We start from the raw sequence: 24527 nt of genomic DNA, 5'->3' as shown, positions 1-24527 counted from the left end.
ACCGCTTCACATCCACATGTCCCTGGCAGGAAACCGCATGTACAATCCGCATGTACAATCCGCATGCGTTTTTTCCTGCCAGGGAGATGCAGAAATGCTCAGGAAAAAATCCTGAGCATTTCTGCATCGTGTGCACATACCCTAAAAAGGATTTTACAACTAAGAAATAAGAGTGTACTTATTATTTTACAATTTTTTGGGATTTTGACCGCAAGGTCTACTACCTGCCAAAATTGAGACCAGTGGGAAGAAGGGTAGACAATGAAATTTGTGGGTTCATTACACCTATATTAAACCATAAAGATGTAAATACTTTTATGCCCAAAAATGACACCATTCTTAATGATCTAAAAGTTAACCACTTATAGGGCATCGGTCAGTAGGATCAACCCTCCTAAGCTGTCTATATGGGCATGTAGGTCATAAGAAGTTTAATGTAAAGATACCCTGATATCTGCGATCCAATGTTTTAGTCCAGAGAAATCTACATTTTTCTTAATATGTAAATGAGCTGTTAAGATCTATGGGAGGGACAAAGATCTCCCTGAGAATCTGCCTCCACAGCTTATTGTAAATGAATATAGGTCAGGAAAGCAGACTGTCAGTTATTACATGTCTCTCACTGGTAAAGCCCTCTTTCATTTAAAATAAGCCTGGAGGCGGATTCTTAAGGAGAGCTATGTCCGGCCCATAGATCTTAACAGCTCATTTACATACTAAATGAAAATGTGGATTTCTCTGGAATAAAACATTGGATCGCAGATATCAAGGTGTCATTTTATTCAACTCTGTGACCTTCGTGCTCATACAGACTGCTTAGTAGGGGTAATTCTACTGACAGATTCCCTTGAAGGGCAGCAATTCAGTTTTTGTTAGTGGTATGTCTTCTCATGTCTCCGGCTTTAGATTGAATGGAAGAGATTGAGGGTCAAGTCCGTGCTCGTAATCTCGAGGCCTGTTGGGTTCAATGATCTCTCCCGCAAGTCAAATCAAATTAGGGTATATGAGGTCATGAATAACTGCCCAAAATTGCATTTTCAGCTCTAGGCGGAGTGCATCTGTAAAATTGTCTATGGCATGGATCTGCTTGTTGTAGAACCTATATGCCGTGGAACGTAAATTTAATATTGTACATTATACACAAGTAGAAGAAGCCGGGAAAAAAAAAAAAACAAAGAATTGCTTATTCCTTCAATTATCATACCTTCTTCCTTAAAGGCTCCTACAAAAACAGTAGAGCACAGTAATTTATTGTAAATAGATATTTGACAAAGCCTGAAACTTAATATGTTGCTGATTGTCATTCGGCTAAATGGGTCTGATGAGAATTTGTAAGATAATCATTATAATAGTGAAGAATCTTCCCCGGGCCTCTCGGAGCAGATGAAAGCTCTGGGATTCTTCAGGAAGAACATCAGGATAGAATAAAAGCTTGAGGTTTTTCCTTCTGGTTCTGCATCTCCACCCTCTCAAAGTAAGCGAAGAGACACATAATACTCGTGTATGAGAAACTGTTACATAATCTGCACAAATATTACATCCCGGGCTGTGGAATTTATGCTGGCTTCTCAATTTATTTATTTTTTAATGCTGAAAATCTGCAGTTTATTTTGACATTTATGGTCATTTTTTACATGTATACAACCATATTATTGCATTGGATTATTTAGATGTACTGAGACTTAAGGCACCCACAGAAGTCTGGAGGGGCCCATTGTTACTGGTGTACCCTCATCCAGGGGTTTCTTTACAGTTGAGTTTTGTGCCCATCCATTGCACTCCAGGTGGGAACGTATCATCCTTTTAACTCTAGTTTTCTGGCATCCAAGAGTCGCAAATAGAATTTGCACAAAAATGTTACGACTTTTAGGCCAAGTTCACACGTTCAGTATTTGGTCAGTATTTTACATCCATATTTGTAAGCCAAAATCAGGTATGGAACAATCAGAGGAAAAGTGTAATAGAAAACACGTCACCACTAATGTATTTATCACCCACTCCTGGTTTTGGCTTAGAAATACTGATGTAAAATACTGACCAAATACTAAATGTGTGAACTTGGCTTTAGCGTCAGGGCCTAACACTTCTTAAAAGTGAGCCAAGCTTTGCAAAGGGATGCAAGCACCTTGCTATAAAATCACTATAATGGATGACAAAAAATGGATAAAATTTCCAAAATTGATTCCATTTTTTTTTTTTTTTTTTTTTGGGATGTGCCTATCCTTTTTGCATATATGCATACTGCCGGTCAGCAGTTTTGGAACAGTACCCATCACGATAAAGGCAAGGACTAATTTTTCCTGTACGGTGAGCAAAACATATGTTTTTTCAGTGTATAATGAACCCCAGAGAATAGGCAAAAACTGTTAATAAAAGACCCATATCCGTCAAGTTCAACCAAAATATTGAGCTGAAAAGTACGCCAGGTCATTGCTATTCTAAAAAGTGCAGTGTAACTTTTAATAAAGTTGGTAAAACTTGTTGCATTGCACTTACGGATTATATGCCGGAATTGATAAATCCCCTCAATATCTCTCTCGAGGCCCCTATACAAACAGCTGTTCCACATGTAAAGCCTAAACAACTGGCTTCTGTTGCAACGCTAAGGCATCGTTTAGACAGGCCAACCGCACATCCACGCACACAGAACACCATATTCTCGGCAGCACGTGTCCTGAAACTGCTTCAAATCTGCATGGAAAACAATATGCAGCATGTGCATGAGAGTTCAGAATTATTTTTTTCCACGGAGAAAATGCAACACGTGAACAAACCCTAATATTCCGCATCAAACTGTCGGCAGCATCATTTCTCGAGACTCTGCCGCCATTGTGTGTAACCAAAACTTCCACCTATCAGAAAATATTTACGCTGGTGGATAATAGTCATTATCATGCTTGAATTTTTTTATTATTTTTTTTGTGCATATTTTTACAAACCTTATTAAAACAAGAATTGAAAAGTCAGACATGCAAAACATAAGAGCAGATGATTGGGAACCAAAGCGACAATTGAGCTTTTATTTGTGGATATGTATGGAAACGCTCGGTCCCGCTCCTTGGTCATGAATATTTCAGTGTGTTTACGGACCCGTCGCAACCTGAATGTTTCATATTCATGCCATATGTGCAAAAAAACGCTGAGATCATTTCTTTGATCAAGTATTCGCTCCACTTATTAGGAGGCCCTCCCATGACTGCTCGTTTCCTTACTGAGCCCTTCATTCTTATTTAAAACTTCTTGAGTAGCTCCATTGTCTTTTGATTGCCGCAACATTTGTGCAGCTGTTTTCACTGATTAGAACTGGCAGGAAAACATCTTTTTTTTTTTTTCTTTCTTTCCTTATAATATTTCAATCTGCTGAATATATTTACATTGTAGTTACAAGGATGCTTGGCAGCGATCATGTGTATTTACATATTCCACCAAGTCGCTCTGGCCGGGGCTTGATATTTGCCACCTCTAAATCAAGTGTTTTAGCGATCTATTCCCATCGTTCCCGCATGTTTCTGTCTGCATATGTACAAAAAAGTCAATGCTTGTTTGTTAATTTTTGTTAGTTTTTTATATCTAAATTTTTTTGTTATATATAATTGGAGGGGAAAGCATCAGTATCAAATTATAACTAATCAGATCAACGATGGAACCATTTTTCTATTCATAGCATACAAAAAAGGGCTTCTACACAAAGTTCACCCAAAGTTGTGTTTTTGTTTTTTTTTTGGTGATGGGATCCTCTCAATACATCAGAAAAACACTTAGAAAACTGTTCCTCTTAAGTTGATCTGAGAAATCACTAATATGAGGACTTTTCTGAGAATCTTTTTTTTTTCCTGAAAAGGTTTGAAAAACATTAAGTGAAAGTTAGGGGCGGATGGTTGTCACTTCTTTCAAATCATAAGGCTGCAAAAAAAATAATTTTGGGGAAAAAAAAACTGTAACAAAAGTCTTTAAGGGTATGTTCACTCACATGATGTCTTAATATCGAAGACGGAGCCACCAAGGTTTTACTTTGCAAGGCTTATCAGGAACAAAAAGCCTGCGATCTATTTCCTTAAGCGACCTCACTGGTGGTTATGTCATTGGGGTTTTTTCTTGTTCCGCCATCTTTTACCTGTGCTTTCAGTTCTAAAGAGCTGGCGGCTTCCAAACAAAGCTGCGCGAAGAATGAGCATGTTACTGATTTTAATAACTCCAGGGTTTCTGCACCCTGAAGCAGTTATAAGAAATAAACAAAAGACTGAACATGTGCTCAGCAATATCGTTTTTACATTGCTGTGCATTATTATATTTCAGCTGTTGTTGCAGCGGTAAAAGACTTTGCTCATATCTCAAAGAAGTTGTCCACTACTTGGACAACTCCTTCTCATACCCCACACTTAGCCCCGATAAAATAAAAAAGCTTGTACTCCCGTCCCGTGCCAGCGCCATTCCAGCAGAGTCGGCACTCGCTCTCCCCGGGGCTCCTGTGCTGTTGTTGTGACACGTGACCCCCGGCGCCCAGTCATCGCTGGCGTCACTGTCCCCGCCTCCTTCAAATTGAACATGAAGAGGAAGTCAGAGATCAGCTGCAGCCTGGACTTGCTCTTAATGTTTGATTTGTCCAAAGGTGGAGACAGTGACGCCAGCACTGATTGGGCGCCGGCATCACGTGTCACAATAACAGCACGGGAGAGCAAATGCCGACACCACTGGAATGGCGCCAGCAAGGGAGGTGAGTGTAAGCTTTTTTTTTCTTTTTTTTTTTATCGGGGCCAAACCTTTAGATAAAAAAAGGGGTTGTCCAAGTAGTGGACAACCCCTTTAAGACATCCAGAGATAAGGTGGCCCTTTGGAGGTAAGCCATAAGACTAGAATACTCAGAAATGTCAAGTATAAGTCGTTTTACCCGACTTCATCATTGATCTACTATTGATTTATGCAAAGATTGTTGAAAGTACAGTTCCTAGTTACAGATTTGAGCCGCTCCATTTTAAGTTGCTCTTTTTTTATTGAAAATTTACAAGATTGAGACCTTTTGGAGTCAGAAACAACAAGTTGTTAAGAACCAAATAGTTGACTACCTTGATATACCGTGCTGCTGCTGCAGAAGCTGTTGTCGGGGCAAGGTCGTCTTTTGAGGTTAAATGGAGAAGGAAAGAAACTTTATAAAATTGAAATTGTTAAACTTTTTAAAAGTAGTTTGTGTCTTTCAGTTATTCATGCATCATACCATTTTTAAAGGGGTTATCCGGATTACACAAGTTAATAGGTGATAACTTGCTGATCAATGGGTGTCCAACCACTGGGACTAGCACCAATCGGCAGAACGGGAAACTTTTATCTCTGTAAGGCTAAGTTCACATGTCCAGTAGTTATCCATTAGAATGGATTCAGCAACAATACGTTAACAAAGTTGTGCAGACACAACTTTTTTTTGTCCAGCTAAAAAAAAAAAACTGATTTCAACTGGATCCATTATTTTTTTTTAAACATTGAAGTCTATGGAAAACGGATCCGTTAAATAGCTGTCAGGGTTTTTTTCGATGGAAATGGATCCATTTTTTTGCCTACTGGATCAGTTTCCTATTTAACGGATCCGTTTTCCATAGACTTCAATGTTAAAGAAAAACAAAAAAAACTGAACCATTTAAAATCGGCTTATTTTTAGCTGGACAAACTAGTTGTCTCCTCAACTTTGTTAATGGATTACTGCTGGATCCGTTCTAACTGATGATTACTGGACATGCGAACTTGGCCTTAGAATGGAGCACAGTGCACATGTCTACATTTATTCACTATGGGGCTTGGCTTTTTCCAGCGGACCAATATGGAATGAATGGGGCTGCAGTCAGGTGTCTGACCTGCCGCGTACTCTTGTAACAGGAATAAAAAGTTCCCCTTATTTGCTGATCGGTGTGAGTTTCTGCAATGGGCTTCCCCATTAATCAGCAAGTTATCACCTGGGGGGTATCTAATAAAGGATTTTGAGTTAATAAACCGGGTTCTTTGCTCCAGAGAATTGAAAGAGATCACAAACAGATCAGCTACTAAGAGTGTCTCCGTTTTGGAGGACCTTGTTTATCCATGCATTGCACAACTACCCAATCTGATGCTTCATTTCCCTAGTGGTGGAGATGCTGGGGATTTAAAGGGAGAATGTCACCTCGGGGAAAAAGCTATTCACCTGCATATATAGGGTTAATCTGCAGGTAAATAGCGATACAATGTTGCCCGACCACCTTGGTGAAAGTGGGGCTTCCAGTAGGAAACTTAACTTATTTCCTCCTTGGAGTCACCAGCTTTCAGTCATGGAGGTGCGCTACAGCCTCTATTCACTATATTGTGAGTGCCCGCTATATGCACGCCCCGGCACTTTTATTGGCATCCGACTGTGCAGAGCAAGCTGACAATCAAAGTGCCAGGGTTTTTTTTACAGCCGCTGCTCACAGTATAGAGCAGTGGTGTGAGTTGTGCCTGTTGCCGCACCATGCTCACCCCCATTACTGAAATCCGATTGCTTCCGGGAAGAAATAAGTTAATTTCCTCCTTGTAGCCGCACTTACATAAGGCGGCTGGGCAGCATTGTAAAACGATTTGCCTGCAGATTAACCCTATATCTGCAGGTAAATAATGGTTTCCAATATGACAAACTCAATTTATACAACTTTTTAACACAAATGTTATGTAAAAATGTAATTTTCTGCATGTCATTAGTAATAAATACCACAATTGTGTATCTGTTTTTCTTTAATCTCTAGGAGATGAAGAAGAAGAGGAAACTGTTGCCCCAAAACAGTCCGCTGCACCTGAAGAGGAGAAACCTGCAAAGAAAGAAGAGAAGAGTGAAAGTAATTTCTTTTATTATTGCTCTTATGTGATTATTTTTCTCGAAAATTTTTGTGTTATAATCGATCACCTTCCAACAACCTAAAACATTCGGTCGTATAAAGGACTGGTCATATTTGCGGATATGGACCCCGCAAGTTTAATAAAGGGTAGGCTGACTCCTATCTATAACGGCTCCTACTTAAACATGCACGCTCAATTTGGTTGAGTGTACATGTGTTTTTGTAGGAAGAGGGGGAGTACACCGCACCTCTGGTGCAGAACACTTTGCTCGATCCTCATCTCCCCTGACATGTGCCAAAGTCAAGAGGCACCACAAAAATAAGCAGGTTTGGCTTACATAAATCTGTCTATGGCCACCATAAGCTTATGTCACAGATCAGGTCTTAGACATTTTCTCAGATTATTTCCATTGCAATGATTATGATGATGTCTGGTTGGCATGTATAAAGCTCAAGTGACATTTCCTTTATTGCAGTTAGTGATATTTATCCTCTGATTATTAATCCTATACATTTTTCCCACAGTCCCCCCACACGAGCTCACAGAAGAGGAGAAACAGCAGATCGTTCACACCGAAGAATTTATAAGTTTCTTCGACCACAGCACAAGAATCGTGGAGCGAGCCCTCTCTGAGCAGGTCAACATCTTCTTTGATTACAGCGGCCGAGACTTGGAAGAGAAAGAAGGGTAATTATGGAAGACGGAACATCCATTCTAATCTTCTCGTGTAGAATTAGGATCATGCACGCTTTACATTCGAGCTAATCCTTGTTGATGTTTTCTGAACTTAACAGGGAAATACAAGCGGGCGCAAAGTTATCGCTGAATAGACAATTTTTTGATGAGCGTTGGTCGAAGCATCGTGTCGTCAGCTGCTTGGACTGGTCGTCTCAGGTACGAAGAAGTCGCTGGCTCATTTATTAAGAATCATTTTCCTTTAGAGGAAGAAGCAACTTTAATTTGTCTTCTTACTTATGAGATATTTTCAGCGTGACTAGTACACAATCGTGGTGGGCGGAGGTGATTGATTAAAGGCAAACGTGGCAAGTTACAACCCACTCACTGCTTGGGCCATTTGAGTTCCTGAGAACGGGGGCAATGAAGTGATGTGATTGCCGCATATGCGTATCACTGCCATATTCATTGTCTGTGCGACCGCTTAGACAATGATGAAGCAGCGGTGAGTACAGCCAGCAATCCAATCAATTGGCCCCATTTTTGGAACCAAATTTTTTGGGATCGGCATTATTTTAAACTTTTTTTTTTTTTGCACCACAAAACTGGCACAAATCATAAATTTTCATTTATGGTCTTAGGGTTGCATGACCGTAATAATAATAACATCCTTTACCATCTTCTCTAACGAAAACTTTTTTTTTTCATATATACAACTAAGCAGATTTTTTTTTTCTAGTCTCTAGTTTTTACCAAACACTTGATTAGCAGAAATGGCGTCTACTAATTGCTCAATGGTGTTTTACTATTTGTACCATCACATAATTTATTTTAGAGAGCGAGATATCTCTGCTCTTCTATCTATATCTATGTGTACACCCATGATGAAAAATCATGTAGTAATCTACTATTCACTGCTGCCACCTTCATTCACCCATTAGGAAACTCCAAGGGAATGCAAAGTGTTTAGGACTATTTTAAGGGTCAATTTTTTAGTTTCCCCTCCTAAGTCGTAGAGATTGATTTCAGTACTGCTAATCACACTCTTTATTGATATGACATTATTGTCTTTACATTTGCCTCTTAATATGTTATCACAATTTGTTGCAGAGTTTTGCATCTTTTCTAAAAAAAAAAAAAAAAAAAAAAAACAAACTACAAACCTGAGAACACCAATGTTTGTCAATGTGGCCTGCAACTAAATAGCCCTAGGCTGTATAGCAACATAAACGATTCTGCAACCTCTTAATTGCCCCAGTTGTAATTTGGATTCTTTGCGACTTATCTGTGTTTTTACCATGAAGGTAAGTTTTGAGATAATGGGAAATAAAAAAAAAAATAAAAAATAAAAAAAGAGCTAGTGCGGAAGATGCATCAAAGGATATGAAGAATCTCCAGAAGAAAAAAAGATCTACTAAAAGTACCCCTTGACTATTTTTTTTTTTATTTACTCTCCAATTATTACTTTTGGACTGTACCTCCCACCATATAGCGCAGCCTTATTATTTTGGCACTGCATTATTTGCTTAGGTGTATATTGGGGCTGAACTATGGTGATAATTATATCATTGATGATTTACATGTGCACACTTTGATGCGTTCCAGATGCAATTATGTATACAGTGGGTACGGAAAGTATTCAGACCCCTTTCAATTTTTCACTCTTTGTTTGATTCTCATTTGATCTGACATGCGCTGTGAGCTGTGAGGTCTTATATAGACAGGTGTGTGCCTTTCCAAATCAAGTCCTATCAGTTTAATTAAACACAGCTGGACTCCAATGAAGGAGTAGAACCATCTCAAGGAGGATCACAAGGAAATGGACAGCATGTGACTTAAATATGAGTGTCTGAGCAAAGGGTCTGAATACTTATGACCATGTGATATTTCAGTTTTTCTTTTTTAATGTGCAAAAATTTCTACATTTCTATTTTTTTCAGTCAAGATGGGGTGCAGAGTGTACTTTAATGAGAAATAAAATGAACTTTTTAGAATTTACGAAATGGCTGCAATGAAACAAAGAGTGAAAAATTTAAAGGTGTCTGAATACTTTCCGTACCAACTGTAACTTACTAACTTACTTTTATTAGCAAGTATTCACGAACGTTCCTGTTTGACTATCGATCGCGAGGCTCCATTTTATGCACAGAAAATTTTGCTGCATCAGGCACTTGGGGTTTAGCTAACCGCTCATTTAAATAGAAAAGGGGGATTATTTGACTATCAGAAGAAAAAGTGGCTGGCTTGGCTATTGAAATAAGCGGTCACCTAGCCCCATTCCCACACTGCAGTAAAGTGCTCGACACATTAAACTTTCACCTTTAACCACCCCTTTTGATTGGAGGGGAGCATCCGGGACGGATGGAAGAATCTGGAATAATGGCTGATCTTTGCTAGCGCAGGTACGTTAGTGGGTTATATAATCAGTGCATCAGGAATGCAACTAAGCGTATTTTTTTTTATTCCAAAGTGGACAACACCTTTAATATCAGCGCATATTCTGATTTCTATGACAGTACCCAGAGTTGCTGGTTGCATCATACAACAACAATGAGGACGCCCCACATGAACCAGATGGCGTGGCTCTCGTTTGGAACATGAAATATAAGAAGACAACCCCGGAGTATGTGTTTCACTGCCAGGTATGAAGCCAGACATATTGTGCTAGTCATGCTGGGCTATGCCCCCCTAATACTAGTTAGCATAATGATTTCATTGCCCCTATGTAAACCACATGCATTTACAAACATATGTTGATTGAGCCCTTCATCAGTTAAGGAAAAAAAAAAACTTATTTTTTTTCCTGGACCTGCTGACATTATTCACATGGTATAGGGAAGCCAAAAACCTCCATGCTACGTCCTCTCTGATTTTTATTAATTCAAGCCTTCCCAGTCCCAAAGAAAAAAAAAAAAAAAAACTCTGGCCGCTTTCTCATGACAGACCATACGTTTTTGGGCCATTAAATGAGAAGAACGTGGCCCGAGGAGATGGAAACAGACTTGTTTAAGTGGAAACACATGCTCCGATTGTGATCGAAATATGAAATAAAGAGAAAAAGCTTTAAATGTGTTTGCCAACAAGTGAGCGGCTTCTATTTTCTGGATGTCAAATTTTGCAGAGTTTATTGTGATGGGTTAAATGTAGCGTGTAATCCGGAGCTGTCAGATTACTGTCAGAGCACGGTGGAGATGACTGACAAATGTTAATTTTGCTGAAACTGATAGGAGAAAAACCCTTAAACATTTCTGACTTTAAAAACTATATTTTCAGTTCCTTTCTTTTTTTTTTGCCTCTTTGAAAACTTGCAATAGCGTTACTTGATAATGGTAGGGAACTGCTACAAGATGTTACAGTCATTCATCCGCAGCAGTAAAACTGTGCAGGAATATTGTATAGTTCAGCTGGATAGGCGAGAGCCCACACAAGTGAGCGTGATGGCACAAGATATCTGCACACGCAGTGGAAATCTGCTGGGAATAGTGTTTTAAATATGTTTGGATGTGCAGCTACAGGGAGAAAATTAAGTTATGTTTTCTCTGCAGCCACTTGCTTCAGGTCATCAGGCGGCAACAAGTCTGTGACAGAAAGTCACCGCTCACTATACAGAGCTCGCTATACTCTCTCCATCTTGCACCTTGATGGACAGGCTGCTCTGCACACACAGGATGTCCGTCATAGGGGACGTGAGCACCACTCCAGGTGATAGACAGATCTCTCTCATGTGTTTACATTGGGAGAGACCTGCCAATCAGCTAGAGCGTTGCAAGGAGAAGAAGCCTTTGGGATGCTGCCAGACTAGTCGTCGTTTCTCCTCACAGTCTTTGGCCTGTTCTTCGAGCTGTGTTTTTCTGAAACGCCATAGTGTTTCAGAGAATAATATATCTCCTGTCCATGGTTTGGGCAGCATGAATCAAGTGTCAAGTTCCCCTTTAAAAAAAAAAATAAAATTCCGTATAAAAAAAAAAACAAACAAAACATGCAATTTTCTTACACCGACTACTAGGCCTAATTTAGGACTTGTTTATTTTGGGCATTATAAACATTGGCAACAAAAGACTGACTGACTATTTTTTATATACTATTTTTTATGTCAAATTTAAAAATTATTCATTTTTCTCAATTTTCATCTTGCAATTCTCACACTGGCCTTTATCCTTTATGCTAAACTCATGTTTCCTGGTCTATACAGAAGAATTTTCAGCAGTCTCATTGCCATCACAGACAGGATTGCAATGACAGGTAATACCTCTCTATGTAAGATATATCACAGAATCTACCAATCACAATAGTTGATGTCACAGCTCACCTCCTCCCTTACCCTTCTAAAATATATAAACTTTCTGAGCTTCTAATCGGAGCAATGGTCATTTTTAAAGTGTGTGGGAGGAGGTGAGCTGTGACTATTGTGCTTAGTAGATTCTGTGGTAGGTAATACCTCTATATATAATATATATGTCATTGTAATCCTGTCTGTGATGGCAATGAGACTGATGAAACATTTTCTGTATAGATCAGGTAATGTGAGTTTAGTATAACGCATAAAGGCCAGTGTGAGAATTGCAAGATGAAAATTGAGAATTTTTTTTTTTAAAAATCAAGCAAATTTTCTGATTACACATACCATTCAATGTCAGTGATGTCAATGGTAGGACACACCATCCTAATACCCCAACCTCACCGCTCCTGGGACACACAACATGGGCCTGTTCTTGGGATAGATGCTGTTCCCAGATATGGGACCTACAATAAATGTGACAGTAGTATGTCCTGCAGGAGGGTATACCATACATGTAGGAGATGGAACAACCTGTTTAAGGTTCTTAATAGAAACCCAAGAATCTTAGCTACCATCTTGTTTATATATGTGGATTATTTTTTTTTCTAGTCTGCGGTTATGTCGGCTGCTTTTGCAAAGTTTCACCCAAATCTGGTAGTTGGTGGGACATATTCAGGCCAAATTGTCTTGTGGGACAATCGAAGTAATAAGAGGACGCCGGTCCAGAGGACACCACTATCTGCCGCCGCTCACACGGTAAGGGAGAAATCGATAGGGATGCATCCATCTTTTAGGAACCAAATGAAGTAATTTCACACAAAAATTAGAAAAGTAACATTTTTTTTTTTAGTATTTTTATAAGTGAATAGTTAATTATCAGACTGGTAAGATGCATAATAATTTGGGTCGTTTAAGATTTGCACAAAGTTGAAGAATCCGTGTACCACAATTCGATTCTGGGGATAAAAACCCCAAATAAATTCCAACTCTATTACAGTTCTGTTTCAAGTATAAAGCAATGGGAAGGAGGATTTTAAATTCTCATTAATGGTTTAGGGTATATATATATATATATATATATATATATATATATATATATATATATATATATATATATATATATATATATATATATATATAATATACATACATTCTTGATAAATCAATAAAGGCATAACATGTTAATTAAACAATAAATATATTCCTCTTTTAGCACCCGGTGTATTGTGTTAATGTGGTTGGTACACAGAACGCCCACAATTTGATCAGTATATCGACAGACGGCAAGATCTGTTCTTGGAGCCTTGATATGCTCTCTCAGCCACAGGTAAGTCCACACTCAAGAATCAGTTATGTTTATTAAAAAAAGACTAAAAACGTCAGAAATTCTGTGTTTTCAGCCTGGCCTTTTTTGCTTCTCGGCAATTAGCTGTTATTTCTATGAGAGCCCGTGTCAAATCAATCAACTCCCCAATATTTCTCCACTCCAGAAATAAACTTCTAAAACAATCTACGAATTTTAGTTTTTTGGGTTTTTTTTACGTGTTGGGACTAATTTATCAATACTAATTGTAATTTATTGGTAGACTTCACGCTGTTTTGTAATTGTGACGTATTTTATTATCGTCTAGACCAGGGATGTCAAACTCAAATACACAGAGGGCCAAGGTAAAAAAAAACTTGGACAAAGTCTCAGGCCAACCTTGATAGTTATTAAAAACATGTCTACAATTGAGGAAGTTTTATCTTATCATTCCTTACAGAATAATGGCCCCACATAGTCCTCCATACAGAATAATGGGCCCCACATAGTGCTCCATACAGTATAATGGGCACCACATAGTCCTCCGTACAGAATAATGGGCCCCACATAGTCCTCCGTACAGAATAATGGGCCCCACATAGTCCTCCATACAGTATAAAAGCCCCACATAGTGCTCCATACAGAATAATGGGCCCCACATAGTGCTCCATACAGTATAATGGGCCCCACATAGTGCTCCATACAGTATAATGGGCCCCACATAGTGCTCCATACAGTATAATGGGCCCCACATAGTGCTCCATACAGTATAATGGGCCCCGCATAGTCCTCCATACAGAATAATGGGCCCCACATAGTCCTCCATACAGAATAATGGGCCCCACATAGTCCTCCATACAGAATAATGGGCCCCACATAGTCCTCCTTACAGAATAATGGGCCCCACATAGTCCTCCATACAGAATGGGCCCCACATAGTCCTCCATATGGAATAATGGGCCCCACATAGTCCTCCATACAGAATAATGGCCCCAACATAGTCCTCCATACAGAATAATGGGCCCCACATAGTCCTCCATACAGAATAATGGGCCCCACATAGTCCTCCGTACAGAATAATGGCCCCAACATAGTCCTCCATGCAGAATAATGAGCCCCACATAGTCCTCCACACAGTATAATGGGCCCCACATAGTCCTCCATACAGAATAATGAGCCCCACATAGTCCTCCATACAGAATAATGGGCCCCACATAGTCCTCCATACAGAATAATGGGCCCCACATTAAAAGAAAAAAATGAAAAAAAATCTATCCCAGTCCCCCTGCTGCTCCAGTCAGATTCCTATAAGTTGAAGCTGCAATGCCAGAATGCGTCGCGAACCAAATATAATCACCCCGCGGGCCAAAGTTTGACGTGTGGTCTAGATAAAGTTTTCATGACTTAGTGGATTTTTCTTTGTGTGAGAAATTTGTTCCATAATTTTGCCACACTTTGGTGCAGACCACTTTTCCACTTAACCATACCCATTTTTGCAATACCAAGCCCCCTTTTTGGAAAAGGGGCAGAAAGTGTTTGAAACTCAGATTAAACATTTTCCTGCGCTTTTTTTTCCCAACCAGATGTCTGAAAGTCAGTAGGAAATATTAAACACACTAAAGTCAGTTTTCTTGCCATTTTTATTATCCGTTCCTCATTGACATCTCTATAGGACTTAAATCGCATCAAAATGCATGTGAAAAATGCCTGAAAATAAAGCAGAAAAAAAACAAAAATAAAAGTTAGTGTGAAGGAATTCTTACTAGGTATTTGTTGTACCGAAAATCTGCAACTAATGCTGAACTTTCCCTACTCTGCTAGATGATGGTCAGCCCTCCAGGGATCTGCAATAAAGTAAAAACTAAAATGTGATCTGATTGTAGAGCGCAGTCACTGATACACTTGGTGTACGTCTTCGCTGAGCTCATCTTTGTGTTCCCAGTGACGAGTACCTTGTCAGTAAAGGACGGATGAGTACTCTGCTGTTTGCTGGGATTCTGATATGGGAACCATTTGATTACAATAATTAGTGATTTATTTTATTCAGAGCAGTAGTAGTCTCCAGTTACACATTAGAGATATATAATATCTTTTTACTTTTAGATAGGTTTATTAAATACAGAAAATATCCTTTATTACACAGCTTTCCCACGTCAAGAATGATCTAATATGAGACACAAAATATCCCACCTCAGTTGAAACCGTTAAAATTAAAGGGAATATGTCGCCAGGTTTTTACTGCCCAATCTGAGAGCAGCATAATATAGGGCAAGAGATCCTGATTCCAGCGATGTATCACTTATTTTACTTGTTGCTGCAATTTTGATAAAATCACAGTTTTCTCTGCTACAGATCTACAACTTACCTGAATGCTCTGTATAACCCCGCCCACACCACTGAATGGTTGCTGTCTGTGTACACTGCGCATAGGCAGAAAGCTGGTAAACAGTGGTGTGGGTGGGGTAATACAGAGCTCATGAATATGAAGGACTACATGACAGCAGGTTTACTAGTCCTCTAGTGATGATCTCCTGCTGCTGATAGTGTGATTTTATCAAAACTACAGCAAGCAGCTCAATAAGTGACTTATCACTGGAATCAGGGTCTATCTCAACATTATGCTCCTCTCAGATTTGGTTGCAAAAACCTGGTGGCAGATTCCTTTTAAAGCTCTTTCTGAAGAAACTGTCAGAAAAAAGGTATTTTAGTTCCAAGAAGTCCTGTTTTATTTTTACAGAAATGACTTGTGAATGAGACATGAAGAGGTGGCTCATGGGCAGATAAGCATAAGAGGGGACAAAAGTGAAGTTTAAAGGGAATCTCAGTATGATCAACTCATCCCCTCAAGCAGCATATTTGGGCATGTAGGTCTTTGAAATGTAACTTCCTCAACACCTTTGTCTTCTATCTGTTGTTGCTTTACCGAGAAATTGGCATTCGCAAGTGGTGATAAGTGCTCTGGGTGTGCCAGAGCATTCTCTGAGCCTCTGCCTCCAAAGCTTGTTTTCTCCACCCAGCACCAACCTCTTTAACTTGACTAATAGCTCACTGTCTAATTTCCTTGCTTGGCTAACATCACACACAATGAGCTACCAGTCAACCAAAATGGGTTGGTGGCTCAGGAAGCGCTCTGGAAGAACATTTAACGTCTCATGTGCATGTGAATGAGAATGCAAATTACTCGGTAATGCAGCAACAGATTGATGATATAAAGGAGTACATAAATTTACGCAAGCTCCACCATCACTTAACTTACGATTAGCGGCCTGCTATAGTAGAAGGAACTGGGAATTCGGGGGTCTTGTTCTAGCAATGGGTGGGGGACTTTGTAATTAATATTAATGGGGGAAAAAAATACTTGCTCCGTCACATCCTGTTAAGAAGTAGTATTTTATTTTTATTTTTTTACTTGTGTACGAAGGATATCAGTTTTCAGTGTAACATGTTTGCAGGGTTTTTTTTGTTTCCTGTCTCCCCCCCCCCCCCCCAGATTTTATGGACTATTAGCATCTTTTTTATGTAACCTTTGTAAAGCTGCAATCTAATCCTTCTTGTAAGCTGCAGTCATTATGTAGCATGAAGAACACATTACTCGGAGAATGAGAATCTTATTTTTGCCCCCTACTTCTTTCCAGGACAGCATGGAGTTAGTTCACAAGCAATCGAAGGCCGTAGCTGTCACCTGCATGTCCTTCCCGGTGGGAGATGTCAACAACTTTGTAGTGGGAAGTGAAGAAGGGTCTGTCTACACAGCATGCCGCCATGGAAGGTAGAATAAAATGTTCAATCCTTTCTTCATGCAATTCATAAAGATGACAATGAACAAGGCCCCCACCCCTCATCCAAGTGAGACATATTGGCAAGAAATTTCCAGTTACATATTTAATGGAAATATCCCCAGTTAGGAAGGACTAAAATACAAAATGCGAATGGCTCTGTATCTGCCTCTGTGATGTTCTATTTTTTTATTATTATTGTTATTATTATATTGTAGGACACCCCCACCATTTGTTTTTAATATAAGAAGAAAGAGGACACATGACCTTTCATATACATGTCATCTCAAGTAGCACCAGAGCCCTTGGCACACAGCTTATTTACAGGCCTTTATGCGTTCAAAAAGCATTCCCCTAAATACATGTTTGAGGGCCCCTTTAAAAACAAAAATAGTTTATTATCGTAAAATAATTGTTGGTTACCAAATACAATATGAATATATAGACAAGTGCTACTAATAAGTCCGTAGCAGCAGGAGGACTCGTCAACCGGTGCAAACTATGCATTAAAAATGACAATATCTCCCCCAAAAAAAGCCCTAGTATCAATGTAACTGGTATTTTTATATCTTCTTCTATGTTGCTGATCGGTTCTGACCAGCAATATAGTCCTAGAACCGCTACTTAGAATCCAAAGAGAGTAATGAGCAAACTCCACCGGTATAACAATAGCACCCCTGCTTACAGGGTGTAATCAAATACACTGCTCAAAAAAGTAAAGGGAACACTTAAACCACAGAATATAACTCCAAGTAAACCAAACTTCTGTGAAATCAAACTGTCCACTTAGGAAGCAACACTGATTGACAATCAATTTCACATGCTGTTGTGCAAGTGGAATAGACAATAGATGGAAATTATTGGCAATTATCAAGAAACCCTCAATAAAGGAGTGGTTCTGCAGGTGGGGACCACAGACCACATCTCAGTACCAATGCTTTATGGCTGATATTTTGGTCACTTTTGAATGTTGGTTGTGCTTTCACACTCGTGGTAGCATGAGACGGACTCTAAAACCCACAGAAGTTGCTCAGGTAGTGCAGCTCATCCAGGATGGCACATCAATGCGAGCTGTGGCAAGAAGGTTTGCTGTGTCTGTCAGCGTAGTGTCCAGAGGCTGGAGGCGCTACCAGGAGACAGGCCAGTACACCAGGAGACGTGGAGGGGGCCATAGGAGGGCAACAACCCAGCAGCAGGACCTCTACCTCCGCCTTTGTGCAAGGAGAAACAGGAGGAGCATTGCCAGAACCCTGCAAAATGACCTACAGCGGGCCACAAATGTGCATGTGTCTGCACAAACGGTTAGAAACTGACTCCATGAGGCTGGTATGAGGGCCCGACGTCCACAGATGGGGGTTGTGCTCACAGCCCAACACCGTGCAGGACGCTTAGCATTTGCCACAGAACACCAGGATCGGCAAAGTCGCCACTGGGTCCCTGTGCTCTTCACAGATGAAAGCAGCTTCACACTGAGCACATGTGACAGACGTGACAGAGTGGGGTGGCATTTCTTTGGAGGGCCGCACAGCCCTCCATGTGCTCGCCAGAGGTAGCCTGACTGCCATTAGGTACCGAGATGAGATCCTCAGACCCCTTGTGAGACCATATGCTGGTGCGGTTGGCCCTGGGTTCCTCCTAATGCAGGACAATGCCAGACCTCATGTGGCTGGAGGGTGTCAGCAGTTCCTGCAAGATGAAGGCATTGAATCTATGGACTGGCCGGCCCGTTCCCCAGACCTGAATCCTATTGAGCACATCTGGGACATCATGTCTCGCTCCATCCACCAACGTCACGTTGCACCACAGACTGTCCAGGAGTTGGCGGATGCTTCAGTCCAGGTCTGGGAGGAGATCCCACAGGAGACCATCCGCAACCTCATCAGGAGCATGCCCAGGCGTTCTAGGGAGGTCATACAGGCACGTGGAGGCCACACACAATACTGAGCCTCATTTTGACTTGTTTTAAGGACATTACATCAAAGTTGGATCAGCCTGTAGTGTGTTTTTCCACTTTAATTTTGGGGGTCACTCCAAATCCAGGCCTCCATTGGTTAATAAATTTGATTTCCATTGATTTTTGTGTGATTTTGTTGTCAGCACATTCAAGTTTGTACAGAACAAAGTATTCAATGAGAATATTTCATTCATTCAGATCTAGGATGTGTTATTTGAGTGTTCCCTTTATTTTTTTTAGCAGTGTATATGCCCAAACAGTGTAGTATCAAGCGATCATCGTTATACACACAGATGGTGAGTGCATCTAAAGGCCTGTGTGGATGAGCTGGTGGTCCCCACACGTATCACTGATATTGCTTCTTCAGGGGATAATAATTAGTTCCGGAATGTCAAATATAATTTCTTTCAAAGCCCAGCTAAATAAGATATGCACACACACTGGCATATAAACACTCAATTCTCTAAAAGTTTTTAGCTTTGTTTTGATATTTTGTTTTGCAGTAAAGCCGGTATAAGTGAAATGTTTGAAGGACATCAAGGACCAATCACCGGGATCCACTGCCACTCTGCTGTGGGAGCCGTGGACTTTTCTCACCTTTTCGTCTCCTCCTCCTTCGATTGGACAGTAAAACTATGGACAACAAAGGTAAATAATACGGTTTTGCCCATTACTACTAAAACCAGTTGGTAGACTATTGACAGACACCCCGTGCCCTAAGAGTATGTTTCCATTGGTTGAAAAAATTGACCAACACCATAACTGATAGGAATGGAGCTAGTTAAGTATATTAATCAGTTAACAATATTCTATTACCCTCAGCAACAGTCTTTGTCTCTACTCCCCAATAGTTCTCCCCACTCCTTGTTGGAAACTTTTCTTCAAACTTTAAGTGGGTTTCTTCGTGACCCTTCACTGTTTTAGACTTAGAATAATATTTTCTTCCTTCCTAGTCCAACTCTGCACCATCAGATGAATACACACTAGTCTCCAATCTACTTCTACAGATTATCCTTTGGTTCAAAAGAGGTCCTCTCACAGCTTCACTGATCCTTCTCTAAAGCATTGTTGCAGCTTTGTTTTAGATAGCCGTGGATTCAAACCAGCCCATCAGATAAAATGTAAATTGTTCATAACCCGACCGGTTTCGCCTTATCAAGCTTCCTCAAGGGTTTATATCCAAAACCTCCACACCTCGTATGTAAACCTTGCTATCCATCATGTCAAGGTTGATCAGTTCTGCACATTTGAAATTTGCCTCTTGTCAAATTATTCAGCAGCTATCACCTCAGATTTCATCTGTTTGTTATGCAAATGGTGAAATGTACAGGTACATCTCACTGAATTAGAATATCATCAAAAATTTAATTTATTTCAGTTCTTCAGTGCAAAAAGTGAAACTCCTATATTATATAGAGTCATTACTAACAGAGTGATCTATTTCAAGTGTTTATTTCTGTTAATGTTGATTATTATGGCTTACAGCCAATGAAAACACAAATGTCATTATCTCAGTAAATTAGAATACTTTATAACAGCTTGAAAAATGTTTTTAAAATCTGAAATGTTGTCCTACTGAAATGTATGTTCAGTAAATGCGCTCAACACTTGGTCGGGGCTCCTTTTGCATCAATTACTGCATCAATGCGGCAATGTGGCATGGAGGCGATCAGCCTGTGGCACTGCTGAGGTGTTATGGAAGCCCAGGTTGCTTTGATAGCAGCCTTCAGCTCGTCTGCATTGTTGGGTCTGGTGTCTCTCATCTTCCTCTTGACAATACCCCATAGATTCTCTATGAGGTTAAGGTCAGGCGAGTTTGCTGCCAATCAAGCACAGTGATACTGTTGTGCGTAAACCAGGTATTGGTACTTTTGGCAGTGTGGACAGGTGCCAAGTCCTGCTGGAGAATGACGTTTCCATCTCCAAAAAGCTTGTCGGCAGAGGGAAGCATGAAGTGCTCTAAAATTTCCTGGTAGACGGCTGCGCTGACTTTGGTCTTGATAAAACACAGTGGACCTACACCAGCAGATGACATGGCTCCCCAAACCATCACTGATTGTGGAAACTTCACACTAGACCTCAAGCAGCTTGGATTGTGGCCTCTCCACTCTTCCTCCAGACTCTGGGACCTTGATTCACAAATGAAAATTGGAGCTCTGGGACCTTGTGGAGTGTGTCAATGACTGCCTTCTGAACATCTGTCAAGTCAGCAGTCTTCCCCATGATTGTGGAGCCTACTGAAACAGACTAAGGGACCTTTTTAAATGCTTAGAAAGCCTCTGCAGGTGTTTTTTGTTAATTATTGTAATTTACTGAGATAATGACTTTTTGTGTTTTCATAGGCTGTAAGCCATAATCATCAACATTAACAGAAATAAACACTTGAAATAGATCACTCTGTGTGTAATGACTCTATATTGTATAGAAGTTTCACTTTTTGTATTGAAGAACTGAAATAAATTAACTTTTTGATGATATTCTAATTTAGTGAGATGCACCTGTATAACACATCTACAGGAAAATTTTGCACTGTTCTTCCAAAATAAATTTCTTAATATGGCACATTGTAAAATACACTTTCAACTTGGTTATCATAGCTATGGTATAAAACTTGTGCTACTACAATATGGAAGTTTTTTTTATTTTTAATTTAAAGTATTTTGAGGATTATAAGATGCATCGGTTTATAAGACGCCCCCCAAATTTTGGGGAGGAGAATAGGAAAAAAATGTTTTTTTATAAACCGGTGCGTGTTGTAATCAGCTTACCTTGGGGGTCTGAAGCGTTGGTGGAGTGGGGTCCCATGTGGCAGGGTCTGTATGGCACCCTTCATCTCTCTTCCTGGTATGTATGACCCCCCTTATCTCTCTTCCTGGTACGTATGACCCCCCTCATCTCTCTTCCTGGTATGTATGGCACCCTTCATTCCTCTTCCTGGTACGTATGGCCCCCCCTCATCCCTCTTCCTGATATGTATGGCACCCCTCCATCCTAGTATGCTTGGCACCCTCTGATCCCCATCGCGCTGCACACAAAAAATAAACAATCATACTCACCTCCTCTCTACTACAGCGCTGCGTTCAGCTCTGTTGCCGACAGGGATCTCACTGTGTGAGCCGGGCATGGCGTAACTGCCATGCGCCCTCACACTGTGAGATGCTGTGCCGGAATAGTCCCTGCTTCCCACGCCGGGACTGTGTGCTTGGGGAGCAGTGATCATTCATTCTCCTTAATCGCGCGCACACTGTACCCGCAGCGCGGCTCCTGCTGCCGCTCTGCAGTCTGTGTGCCCGCTATTAAAGAAAATGAATATTCATTACAATCCACTCCCATGGGTTGTAGTGAATATTCATGGTCTTTAATAGCGGGCACACAGACTGCAGAGCGGCAGCAGGAGCCGCGCTGCGGGTACAGTGTGCCGGCTATTAAGGAAAATGAATATTCACTGCTCCCCACTCCCATGGGCAATTTCTTTAGTAGCGGGTACAGTATAGGCTGCAGCAGGCGGCTCCTGCCTCCTGTGCCCCGCTCCTTCCACATCCCCCACAACCACAGTATTTATGTATTTCGGACTATAAGACTCGCCCCCCACTTTCCTCCAAAATTTTGGAGCAAAACAGTGCGTCTTATAGTCTGAAAAAATACGTTTTTTTTAAAATTTTCTTTACATTTATTTTACTATACAGCATATGTAGCATGAAAACCACTCTTCACATAATGCATATCTGTACGGAGATAGTGTATATATTCTCTGTGTTTACGTGGGTTTTCTCCCGATACCTTATTTTCGTCCCACACTCCAAAAACATACAGATAGGTTGTTTTACCTTCTATTAAAACTTCCCTGATGTGTTTGAGAGAGACAAATTAGATTGTGAGCCCCACTGGGGCCAGCGACTGATGTAAATGGCAACAGTATCTTTTCAGCCTGCAGATTGTTTTGTGCTGTACATGCAACGGGAAATAGGTGCCATATTTGTTTGGACTTTAATCACACTTTTTAGCAAGATTTTCTCTGACCTGCATGGATGCTACATGTCTGGAGTTGCTGAAGGACCATTAAAGTCATGTCATCAGTCACATGTCTTGAGGAACTTTAAAATGTGGCAATATATATTGTGGGTGCTGTGGCGGAGCTGGGTGCTGTGGCGGAGCTGGGTGCTGTGGCGGAGCTGGGTGCTGTGGCGGAGCTGGGTGCTGTGTATATGTGAGCACTGTAGAGTGTAGATAATGTGCATGGTGTAAAGTTATTTGTGTATAATACACTACCTGCATAGAAACAGTAACAATAGATCTGTTACCTCTTATTTTACCCTATTGCACTAACATTACTGATATTGACCCCTCCACTACTTTACACCACCAGTGAAGCTCCAATTAGTAGGACACGTTTTTCCTATTTTCTGCTGTCTAAACCTGGGGTGCGTTTTAGTCTGAAAAATGTGGTAACTATTTCTCTGTCCAGACACTGATCAAGCAGGAGGTGCTCCGATATATCAACATTATGATGCTGAAAGCAGCTCTGACCTATAAACCAATGCCGTTCCTTAACACCAGTACAAGCAAGAAAGCCAGTCTACTGGATGTACAGTTGCTATTTATTATGCACATGGTAAATCTACAGTATATCTAATTTACAAATGGCAGTGAGCGCCAGCAAAGAGAAGCAGATACCTTATGAAGCCAGCGTATACAGGCAACAACAGACGAGGGGCGATTATGAAAACGTATTTTTTTTAACCCATTCCCGGCCCATCCGTTTATTATACTTCTTGGTGACAAGTTTACTTAATTTTCTGTGCTGTTACAATTTCATAAAAGCTGTGAAGTCAGGTCGGCACCTTTTGATTAGAATACATTTATTTCCCGAAATGCGTTTTTCAGCTCAAATAAACTTTTTCTTGCCTGATGCTGAATTGTTGGGAACCCCAGGGGATTGCCATTCCCATTTCTCCATTAATTAACAATCCTGTAGGTGGTTATAAATGAAATAATTCCATTTTTCGAGGAGGAAATAATCAGTTCAGCTGAGAAAGAGAAACGGATTTCAGGTTGTGAAGTCGTCCGTATAAATAAAATGTATAAAACTGAGGAAGTGCGAATACAAATGTTCTTAATTATAGTTTTGTAAATGTAAGAGTTGTTAATTGGAAATTGCTTGTTGTGTTTGCAGGCACACGAGTCTCTGTATAGTCGCTCACCGGGGGCCTGATTGTCGAAAATAAATATAATATAAAAAATAAAAATCCCCCGATATTGTACTTCTCGCTTTCCTGACAAGCCTTTGAGAAAATAATTTTACCGAAAGATGACATTCAAAAATGTTTAGTGTGTGCATAAAAGATATTTCTCTATAATCATTATGAAGAAAAAGCGCATTTTAGACAGAATAATGCCGCAAGCTGCTTCCATGATGCTCACCTGTCACTCACGGCGGCAATTCCTTCAATAAATTGTTTGTAAGTGTAGCAATATCAGTACTTTGTGAGGGAGGTAATTAGGCAGAAAACCAGAGGAAGGTAGCAATCGTCAAATGTAAGTATTAGCGCTGCTTTAGTCAAATAAACCTCCATACTACATACACATTGCTCTCAAAGCCGCTATTCCTCTACTCAACAGATAAGAAACCAATAATCATCCTTCTAGAAAATATTGCCTGAACGGGATAAAAAAAATAAGGTTTTTACTACACGACCAAAATAAAACGCC

At 40.3% G+C, this 24527-nt stretch overlaps 1 protein-coding gene across 11 annotated transcripts in view; it reads left to right on the top strand.

Moving 5' to 3' along the window:
- DYNC1I2 (dynein cytoplasmic 1 intermediate chain 2) overlaps nt 1–24527 on the top strand; it is a 114682-nt gene that overhangs the window by 76950 nt on the left and 13205 nt on the right. For all 11 annotated transcript variants that reach the window (XM_073646951.1, XM_073646961.1, XM_073646957.1 and 8 more), the window contains 8 exons: nt 6741–6830; nt 7356–7518; nt 7626–7725; nt 10023–10148; nt 12395–12541; nt 12999–13112; nt 16724–16857; nt 19322–19466. In XM_073646951.1, coding sequence (XP_073503052.1) covers nt 6741–6830; nt 7356–7518; nt 7626–7725; nt 10023–10148; nt 12395–12541; nt 12999–13112; nt 16724–16857; nt 19322–19466 — 1019 coding nt within the window. The remainder of the gene's footprint in view (nt 1–6740; nt 6831–7355; nt 7519–7625; nt 7726–10022; nt 10149–12394; nt 12542–12998; nt 13113–16723; nt 16858–19321; nt 19467–24527) is intronic.

This window comes from Phyllobates terribilis, unplaced genomic scaffold (genome assembly GCF_046119375.1).
Source record: "Phyllobates terribilis strain yellow unplaced genomic scaffold, ASM4611937v1 Scaffold_9__5_contigs__length_417890890, whole genome shotgun sequence".
NCBI lineage: Eukaryota > Metazoa > Chordata > Amphibia > Anura > Dendrobatidae > Phyllobates > Phyllobates terribilis.
Note: the sequence above shows the minus strand (reverse complement) of the source record. Positions and strands in the feature narration are given on the sequence as shown.